This window comes from Etheostoma cragini, chromosome 11 (genome assembly GCF_013103735.1).
Source record: "Etheostoma cragini isolate CJK2018 chromosome 11, CSU_Ecrag_1.0, whole genome shotgun sequence".
NCBI classification, from domain to species: Eukaryota; Metazoa; Chordata; class Actinopteri; order Perciformes; family Percidae; genus Etheostoma; species Etheostoma cragini.
The window spans coordinates 17,242,794-17,253,530 of NC_048417.1; the positions used below are offsets into that span (position 1 = coordinate 17,242,794).

General features: G+C 39.7%; 1 protein-coding gene across 2 annotated transcripts; it reads right to left on the bottom strand.

The window, feature by feature from the left end:
- Positions 1-893: 893 nt before the first annotated feature.
- Positions 894-9,500, bottom strand: LOC117952872 (sorting nexin-4-like). Of its 2 annotated transcripts, XM_034885469.1 has the most exons (15): positions 9,336-9,500; positions 8,382-8,506; positions 7,662-7,803; positions 6,063-6,212; positions 5,058-5,105; positions 4,786-4,841; positions 4,444-4,516; positions 4,028-4,089; positions 3,760-3,825; positions 3,505-3,594; positions 2,427-2,526; positions 2,063-2,208; positions 1,562-1,676; positions 1,349-1,392; positions 894-1,002 (listed from the first exon to the last, which is right to left on the bottom strand). In XM_034885469.1, the coding sequence occupies exons 1-15, from the start codon at positions 9,429-9,431 to the stop codon at positions 999-1,001; spliced, it is 1,317 nt and encodes a 438-aa protein (XP_034741360.1). In that variant the 5' UTR covers positions 9,432-9,500; the 3' UTR covers positions 894-998. The 2 variants fall into 2 exon arrangements, with proteins under 2 accessions (XP_034741360.1, XP_034741359.1); XM_034885468.1 differs by lacking the exon at positions 894-1,002 and having other exon boundaries at positions 1,313-1,392.
- Positions 9,501-10,737: the final 1,237 nt, after the last annotated feature.

Consider the following 10,737-nt stretch of genomic DNA (forward strand, 5'->3'; position numbering starts at 1 on the left):
TCAGGTAGTTTTTGGGGGTTCAATGTTTCAATCTGGAAAAACTCCGTAATTGAGTTCAAGAAAAAGAGGCTCTACTTTAACCAAAACGCTGTAAGGCCTTCATTACTATATCTTACTCATGGCTCTTTGACTTGGCACAAAACAGAAAATACAATATCAATAATCAAAACTACCCCAAGATAGTCAAACTCTCTCCTGCAGCTCTGTACTATACAGACTGTTACTTGATCATAAGCACTTTGGTTGGCTATCAATCAATAACAGCAATAAGACTGACTTCAGCATGAAGTGTATAAAAATATATTTTGGTGTAGTGACTTCCTAGAGCTTGGTTTATGTTCCCTAGCTTTACAATCTAATTTCTTGTTTCTGAATGATCTCCGCCCGACATTTTTTATAACTAGAATGTCAAAAGATAACACTTCCTTTTTGAAGCTGAGCAGAAGGATTCTAATTCCGGATATAATTCCTGGAAACACTTCTTAGACCAAATCATTAACGTTAGCCCCTTTACTTCAATGGGGAGTTCTGCTACATTTGGAAGGCCTAAGAAGATGGTTTGTAGATGCTCATGCAAAGAGATGATTTTTTTGCAGACTTTAGCATGGACGACAGGCTTTTTCCAAGTAAAAGTTAAATGCTTTAGTGCAGTGACGAATAAAGGTCATCAAAAGGGTCACAATCAAACCAAATAAGCTTGATGCTGGATGAACTTCTTTTCACTCTGTCATCAGAAAGAGTACAATCTCTAAAGGTAAAACATCGGAAAAACACAAAATACAGTTTGTTTCAACTTCTCAAGGGCAGGAAACTCTAAAAAGAGTCACATGAAACACTGACTGAAATGCGCAGCTTCTCATAACTACATTATTCAGGGTGACACTTCTGTCTGTCAGGGTGACAGACAGAAGTGCAACAACCGAAATACACTGCACAGCCATTCCCAATGTGCAACTATCGTGCATAATTAATGCGGGACTCTCCTCTTGGACATGCTGTCAGCTATGCAACAAAGGAGGAAAATGTACAAAAAGTATGAAAGCTAAATCATCAGAAAGTCAAGATAATGGTACTGTTAAGACACTTGGATTTTAAAAAGAGGCATGATCCACCAAATGACTGACTTGGAAACTCTTTCTAAATAAATGTGTGTGCATGAGAGAGAAAGAGAGAAAGAAAAAGAAAGAGAATCATTCAACGTAGAAAACAAAGTGAAGGCAGTATTGGGGCTCCCGTGGTCCATCTCCGTAAGACTGCAGTTTAACAACTGGCTGATGATCCCACTCTGAACAATCTGATTGGCAATTGGTGCTGGTGCAAGAGAGTGATTGGCTGGAAAGTGGCTCACATTTTGTTGAAACACTCCTTGGCGTTGGACCACACCTGGATTCCCTGAGACAGTGACAAAGTGTTGAGAGAGATTTTGAAAGAAAGACAGCAAAAACAGGACAATTTTCTCAGTCTCGAATCAGATGGGGAAGAATTAACAACACAAAACGCCTGGCATTTTAAAGTAAGCAAATTTACCAGAACATACGCATTGTGGAATAGAGCCCCGTACCTTCTTACACATGCTGATCTGCATGATGGCATAGCTGATTAGTGCTTCACGCAAATCTTTGTCCTTCTGCTCCTTAAAACGTTCAATGTCTTCCCAGGCTGTTTGCACAAACTTGCTGAAGAGACACAATCGGAAAGATCATTTTGTGTTAAGTAGGGGTGGGGATGGTGGAGCAAAAGACACGGAAGAGAAAGAAGAACATTATATATGTTTAAAATAGTTTAAAAAAAGTAATATTACTGATGTATTTTTAGCCATACATAACACCTGATTTTGATTTGGGGTACCCGGCCTATGAACTCTAAGGAACTCTATCCACCACTTCATGATTGGAAAAAGTAATAAGATGTCTGCAAATTGTTTGACCATAAAACAGACAATATACTGTATTTCCAGGCAGAGGAGAAGAGTGAGAGGACCAGACATTAAGGAAGGAGTACATTTAAAAGGCAGACCAATTAGAAATAAGGTGGAGGATTTAATAACTGGGGTTGAGCTTACTGGCACTCTGTGTTTTTCTCTTTGAGCGATTCCTCTCCCTCCTGGATACTCTGCTCCAGGGCCGCCAGCCTGCTCTCCCTTTGCTCCTGGCTCTCTTGGCCGAATAGTTTACTAGTCATCCCCTTCAGAGAAAAGATCCGTACGGTCTACACACACACACCCAGTCACCCACACACACACACACACACCCACACAACTTATATTGCTTGTGTGTAATCATGCACATTTTGACAACTGTCTTGACACAGTCATTGTGTGTGTGTGTGTGTGTGTGTGTGTGTGTGTATGTATATTTATATATACCACATGTGTATGTGTCCGGAATGTGTGAGAAAGTGACAATCAGCAAGTATGTGAGTGTTACCCCAGTAGCCAGCTCTTCTTTCTGTTGTTTCTTATAGACGAGGTCCTGAGCTATCATCTCCAGTTCATACTGGATCAACTCATGTTTCCTACACACTGACCTTAATGCACAAACACACAGACATTTTTAAAAGTTATTTAAAATGTAAACCCCAAAAATGAGTAGTCCTATGGCATTGTGGCATCCTGATCCTAATATTAAAGTCAAACAGAAGTTACACTTTCACTACCACTATTTACAAAGTAAGAAACAGCTGATATTCATCTAATAAAGGAGCCATTCACTCAGTGCCTGTTGACTACAGGTCTGCATTATATGCTCTGCTGAAAGATGGTTTAAATATGCTATAAAATATTTGCATTAGCGCCGGTGCATGTTGCTTTGTTTTGAATAGAAAGATATAGAACAAAGTCAACATAAGGCGGAAGCACAGCAAGTCAATGTTTTCCTTATTTAACAGACAGCTCTAAAACTCAACTAAGAAGAGCTTTAACCAATGAACCAATTTAAGCAATATTTATCTCTACAAACACTAGCATTATTCTTGCCAGTCTACTGACTAATTTTCATGATTAGTCAGTTAATTGTTTTATCAATAAAACATTAGAAAACCATGAAAAATGTCTACCGCAACCATGAAATGTTTAGTGTTTATGCTTGAGAATAACTTCAGGACAATTAATCCATTATCAAAATACTTGGCGATCCATTTTCTCTCAGTCAACTAATTGATTATTTGACGTATCGTTACTGCTCTGCACAACTTAAGGATCACTGAGCCTGATTTTTTGAGCCCAGCCTTAAATGTTAGAGTTAGCTTCATAACAGCAAAGAACACTCCAGCAGGGTTAATATACTGTGTGTAAGTATGGGGCTTTCATCTCAATTCCATTTTAACACATATTGTCACATTTCTTCAAACCAAATGGTAATAGAGTGTGCTGACTTACAACCTAGGCTGATACTCTGTCAATACCAACAAGAGCATTGGCTCAATGAACCAATAAAAGACGGCTGCTTCTTGTTTGGCCTGGCATGGATATGTCTCTATCTCTTTTAAACATACACAAACACACACCTGACAGCGTCAGTGTAGAAAAGGTATTCTTTCAGTTGGTCGGCATAGTGTTCTTCTTCCTCCAGAATGTCATCTATTGATGCAGCATACCTGTGTACACGTCACATTCATAAGTAAACACATGTGTAGGAATGTGTTTAAGTTTGTAGTTTAATGACTGGTCTATTACTGCTTTAGTAAACACATTTAATAGTAGGCTAGAGTTTGAGTGTTAGAGAGGGTACATTAGGTAAAGTGCATCTTTGGTCTCCTTACGTGTCCATGTGGTGGCCAGCACTCTGTAGTCCGTCTCCCATCTCTTTTTCAATAGCACTCCACTCACTGGAGACATAACACAGAATTCAAGAAATAAGCACTATAATCAACTGTGTGGATAAAAAGACATCTTGATACACTGTATGCTTTTTAATTTTAACTTCGGACTTGTTGACGCTCTGTATTGTTTACATGTAGTGCCCTCTTTAAAGGCCATAACTATGTTATTGTGTAAAAAGGCAGTTACAACAAGACAGGAGTTTCTCACCTAAAGACTCTGCCGTAGTTACCGTGGACCTTGTAAACTCCATACAGCCTGTCTGCTACTTTCTAAAATAAAGACAATCAAATCATTAATACGTTATGGATAAAAAACAAAAACAAATCCAGAATGATTCTGGTACACAAATAAATGTAGGCAGCACTCACACGAGTTCACACACGCTGATTGTGTAATACTTGCCCTAGACAAAATGGCAGAGTTGAAGAAGTAATTGATGAAGAAGGTTAAAAATCTAGCTAGCTAAATGCCCAGTTATTTTTCTCAGGAGTTGGCAGACAGTGGCAGTGAAATATTAATGCCCATGGTGCACAGCACAGTACGGTATACAGAAATACCACAAACCAGACATTTGAATATAGGTAGGTGTGTGTGTGTGTGTGTTTGCACATCCCAAAACTCACCACGCGCACCCGCAGTAACTGAGAGATGACAGTGTTCAGTTCATCACTGTAATGTTTCAGTGCTGTGAAGCGCCTGGAGAACACAACAAATTAAACAGTGTTTAACTGACTCTCATTTTTTGTGTTTCAGTGTGTTTTGCTATAATGTGTTATGTTTACTAATTACCATCTAATGTTACGTCATTTGCTGGTCTTTTAAGTCTACTCATTAACAACTTTCAAACTATTTTTTTTAATTTATTTTTTACAATAATTCAGTAATTTGAATAAATATCCTGCTTTGTGTAAAATCCTGGTAAAACTAATGATCATCAAACTTTTTTCTGTCTGTTGTACACCTACTTGTCAGGGTTCTTGACTCTTAACATGGCACTCAGAGACTTTAGTCTGGAGTCAACCTGGCAGTAAAGAGAATTATACACATGTAAGCAGGGTTTTTAAATGCACATGGCCAACAGGAGAATTTACGAAAAGGAAAAAAAACAAGGGACTGAAACACCGACAGTGTTATTTTACAACTAAATTCTCAGTCAAGCAATTCAGCAAAAGAGGAACTTGATGGGTAACTGTCAAACAGTTAGACAATCTACTATAAAACTAACTACAGTATGTACCTTGTCTTGGAAGCCTGTCTCCAAAACTGCCTCCCTCCATCCTTTCTCCTGAGGACAGATGATTGACAGATGACAGACACATGATGGACAGGATTGACAAACGAACAGTGGAAAAATTGAATTTTTAAGCAGAAAATTGCACTACAACAAAGCACCACAAGGTACTGCGCTGGATTGAGCGTGTTGCTACAGGGAAAAGACTTAATACCAGCATACCTAATCCAGAAATTCAGTGAAGAGGTGTATTAAGTGGCAACGGAAGGGTGGAAGGAAAAGTGAAAAGTTCACCAGTTTACTGCTTACTTCCATACTAGTCTCGCTTTGCCAGACCTTCCTCCACAGCGCTGTGGAGGAGGCTAGTTCACATAGCATTCCGGGATGGGAGACAAACGTGCTCTGGTTTATTGCCATTATTTTAAGCCAATCACAATCGTCCTGGGTTGCGCTACACACCGCGGAAAGCTGCGGTGACGCTGCAAAATAGCTCTGGGAGACACCTGTTTTGGTGGAACGTTTACATTCAAAAGTTGTTTTAGTCCTGCAACAGAAAACTCGGATTGGACAGATAGTCTAGCTAGCTGTCTAGATTTACCCGGCAGAGACCTGAGGAGCAGTTACCAATATAGTCCTCATAAATCAACCAGATTTTAGAAGGTCAACATAAAGTAAGCTAAGCGAAATCCGGCGGAGTTTTGGTCAGCAACGGAGCAATCCCGGAAATGAAACGTCACGGACATAGACTACTTCCATGATCTTCTAGTTATTCTACCTCATGTTGCATTGCAACAGGTTTATCCCCTTCTGGCTGGAATTATTTCTTCTTCTTTGTCTGCATCCTCCTATCAGTGCAGCATCGTGCATTGTTTTTTCACTGTGCTATTGCCAGTTTGAAATCCATGTTAGACTATAAGTGTGTGAGAGAGTGCAGTGCAAGTCTGCATTGTGTATGGTAGAATTCAATGGGACATTATGTGGAACATAATAATGAAATGCTTGAGTACTAACCTCAGTCAGAAAGAGGAAGAAGATTTTGTCATTGGAAAGGACCGGATGCGATGCAACACGCAGCAGGAAGTTTTCCAGGCCAACTCTTCGTCGCTCAACGAAGTCTGGGTCGAGGTTGTCAGCTGCTAGCTTGTGCCACACAAACTCTGCCTACAAGAGGCCCAATCCAGGGAGTAAAAAAGAAAAAGTCAAAACTACCACAACTTACAAAACAGGAAGAAACTGTCAGCAACCTATGAAAGAAAGACAAAATAAATGTCAAATAACTAACTACAGATAAAGCCGTTATATCACAGAAATTGCTAAGCTTTACCCAGCACAATACTTACTTTTTGGGGGCTTTCACACCTGCCTCATTAAAAGGTGCTCTAAGTGATATCACGCGTTTTTTAGGCTACAACATTTTTTGACAAACATTGTTGTTAACAAACAGCCAACATCTCTTCACTATCAGCGAGCTGTCTGTCCCCTGAACACACTGTAAAAAAACTTGGTCTCTGTAGACAGCCCAGGCTCCATAAACGCAAATAAAAACATAGAAACATAAACAGTGTACCAGCCAATAACCGACAAGAAGGAGTTGGTTGAGTAATTAAAGGTAGTAGTGGAAGTAGCCTACGTGCTAACGCTGTCGGTTATAAGCTGGAACACTGTTTGTTATGGTTTGTGGTGCAGTTTGTTTTTGTTGGCGTTTTTGGCGCCTTAGCTGTCGACAGAGACCGTGTTTTTTACAGTGTGTTCAGGGGACAGGCAGCTAGCGGAGTTAGGAGATATAATTGTAGCCTAAAACATGCACGACATCACTTGGAGCACCTTTAGGTTCGGTTCAATAACACTAAAGTATTATTTCCCCCTTGGTGCGGTTTATTTGGGCATGTGTGAACGAAGCAGTCCTTTTTGGATGTGCGCCAAAAGCGGACCAAACAAGTGTATCAAGACCTCGTTGAAGAGGTGGTCTCAGTACGCTTTCAAATAAACTCTGGAGTGGTTTGTTTGTGGTGAGATCGTGACCTGACCTCTAACCGCCCAAACTGATGTGTTCTCCGCAAGTCTGAGCTAAATGGTTCCTGTCGTCAGGTGCGCTTGGTGATATGCGATGCGGCAGAGCAGGCAAACTGGGGCAACTTGCAATGTTTCTGTCACAGAAATAGAAAGCAGTCAAGCTTGCCGTCACTCCCATTTCCGTGGTCAAACCAGCCGCCACTAAAGTCATGAGCTGAGCAGACGTAGAAATGACGCTCGCTAAACAATGTCTGAAAAATGATTTTAATGAAATTAGCTAATTTCTCAAAGGAGATGTAAGAAATATGCACTAGTCCAGAACACAGGACCTTCTTCCTGTACTTACTTTTCTCGCTCGACGCCCCAAACACATCTGACCAATAAGCTCTGATAGTGATGCATTTTGTTTTCGCTAGGATTTTTCTCTGTGTAAAAACCAAACCAAACCAAGGGGAAAACGCTCAAAGTTTACAAAACCATCAAGTCATTTGGACCAAAGCAAAGTAACTAATTAATTAATTAATTAATTAATTAATAGGTGTAATAAACAGTCCTTAATATTAAAGTCTCCTTCCACCAACAGTATGTGTCACTCACCCTTTTCTCAGGTAGTGGAGGGATGATGATGTAGGGATAGGTGACAAGGAGGTATGTTCTGAGCAACTCAAAATCACTGTAGCGTCTCCACAAAGTGTCAGGTGCTGCAGGCGTACCCCCCTCTGGAACAGTATCAGCTGGCCTGCACACAGAGGAATGACAGAGAAAACAGTACTGTTATCAAGTGTCATGATAGAAGTGGTAAGGCATTTAAGCTACTGATCTTGTTCAAAGCAACTTAAGACACAGATAAAACCAACATATGTATCTCATCTAACTTTGGATCAATTATTCCATGGACATTAAGAAATAACACTGTGCAAGATGAAGCAAATATGTGTGCTTTTAATATTGATAAAGTGTAGAAGTAAGCGGTCCCAATCCACTCTTCTTGTCACTGCTATTTATTTCTGCACCACCATATTACGTTGTTTGCATATGCTGTCACAATCAAGGTAGTGTTGCATTGCCAGACCTATCTCCACAGCGCGTTTGCTTTCACAATTGATTTATGAGGAGCTAAGTCCCAGATGCAGCAAAAAAAAAAAAGCAGGGATAGCGGAAATGGAAGAGAAATCCCAGAATTGTACATCCAGTAAGACAATTAACAATCAGGGTAAAGAAACTGAACAGTTGTTTATGTATCGCACAAAGTAACAGTAGGTTATTCAAAAACAGCAAAAGGCAGCAGAAAAATATAAACACCAGGTTATGACCTACCGTATTTCTATGAGGTAGACTGTATATGTTTCCTGCATGTTAACCGTATTCTTTCCTGTTCTTTTCTCTGCCTCCGCCACATTTATCTCCATTTTTCTCAACAGATCTGTCCCTCTTTCCACCATCTACAAGAAGACATACAGTGTGAGCATGAGAAAAGACAGTCAAAGAAAGGGAGAAGAGGGGGAGAAAAGCATTAAAAAGGTATGAGGTTAATATATGATAAACCACAAGGGAAAACAATAACATGTAAACAGACAGGTGTGCGTTCTCAGTGTCCTAGAGCACATGAAAGACAATGCAGTTGTATGCAATTCAATTCTAAACAGACCAACAAGCATGACACCAGATGAGCACAGAGAAGATGGGTTGCTGTTGAAGGTACTGTAACACTGTGATTTTACACAGGGTTATGACAGGCGTGTGCCCCGGTCACAGGACAACACAAGCCAATACTTCCACTATTTCCACCAAAGGCATAGAAATCGTTGCTCATGTATCCCGGAAATGTCCTTTCTCACTAGAAATCACGGAAATGAGGACCAGACCGACGTGCAGGACACAAGAGGACTCTGGCTATTTTAAACTAAACTTTATGCTTAGCGTTCATACGTGCTAGCTAGCAAGCTAACGTCAGGATTAAAGTTTACCAAAGACGAACCCCTGTTAGCAACTTTGCAACTTTAGCTTAACGTTACTTTGTAACATTTAGCTTACCTTGCGGAACTACTAGCTACATTTAGTTTTAAAGCCAGTTAACATTCTAGACATTGCAACAGCTTTTTGAAAAGATGAGTGGAAAAGTCTCCGTTGCTTATGTCACTGTTAACTTGAACCTAACATTAGCTTACATTACGTTAGGCCTGTATGGGTAAGTTTTCACTAGTGAAGACAGGCCTTTTAACTTCTTAACTTTTTAACATGTTTTTCATGGAGAATAACAAATAGTACGACCGTGTTTATCAGGTTGTTCTCGGATTCTGTTGAAGTGATGTCGGTGTTAACGATCACAGCGACTTCTTCGTTACTTCCAGAGTCTGCCATCATCATCTGGCCGAGGAGCTGCTGTTGTCAGCTGAGCTGGCAGGGTTCCCGCTATTGTGCGCATGCGCGTTTCAGTCTGAGGCTACTGATCCGCGATAATGTTTGAAACTTACTAAATTAATGATATTGAATTACTAATGACCATTATATCACATATGGCCGAACATTTTTTAAATTAATAATAAAACAATAGATTAGTAAAAGAATAATAAATACATGTTACCAGAGTTAAACCACATAATATCAGAATCATCTCTGGCTATAGCTTAATTATCATTTAAAATAATGTGATATAATGTTAAATGCAACAATGCAGTAAGATTTATACTGACATTGCGACAATAGTACACAAGCGGTCATATACAGTTTTAAAAATCCAATTCAGCACAACAAAACTGTAATTCACTTGGTAAAAGCCAACATGACTATGGTTCACACTGGTGGACCTTTAAATCAGGTCAATTGATGGTTTCTGACAGTGCTGAATTGGTGAACCCAATACCCTCCTTCGTTTTAAATCTTCCTTTGACGTTTTCCTTTGTCAAGACTGACATCTACTGGTATAATTTTGGCTTGGGATTTGTTTATTATCATTTGCCACCAGAGCCCATATTTTTGTTAATTTTATTTGATGTATTGTTTTGGGCATATTGGGGAAATTGCCCATAAGGCCTACCAATTGATTCAGTTTGCAGAATCTCATGTGTAAATGTTTTATTCCCCACTGAAAGATCACTAAGTAGTTACATTAGGTATGCTACTTTTGTTGAAAGCCAATCATCCTACAGTGATCCTAGATCAGTGCTTAAACATGCTGTACAATACCCTTTAATATCAAGTTTATGAGGGTTTTAAAAGTATTGGATATTACAACATTAATTAAAGAAGTAATTAAAAACATGTATTATTGCGTTCATGGTGTGTGTGAAAACAAAATTCTGAAAAGGTGCCATTTGGTCCCTCTCTAATTGGTTGTAGATGGTTTTGGGCCCAGATGTGAATGAGAGGGATGCGGTATGTCTCAGGCTAGTAAACAGCACAGAAACACGGCCTTTAAGTTCCTGTGGTCACGCTGTTGTGCAGCGTTTAATGGGTAAAGAGAAGGGTGGAGCAGCATTTAGTAAGGAAGCATTTTATATAGATGCCACTGGGCATGGAGTTGGGTGTTGGGTTGTTGTGGGATGTGGGGTGGATGCAAAAAGAGATTTGAAGAGGGAGAAGCAAAGAGATGCATACAAGATGAAAAAAGGATGGATGTGAGATCATTTATCATAATGATTTATTGTAAAATCATCAATGAGACAAATGCAGC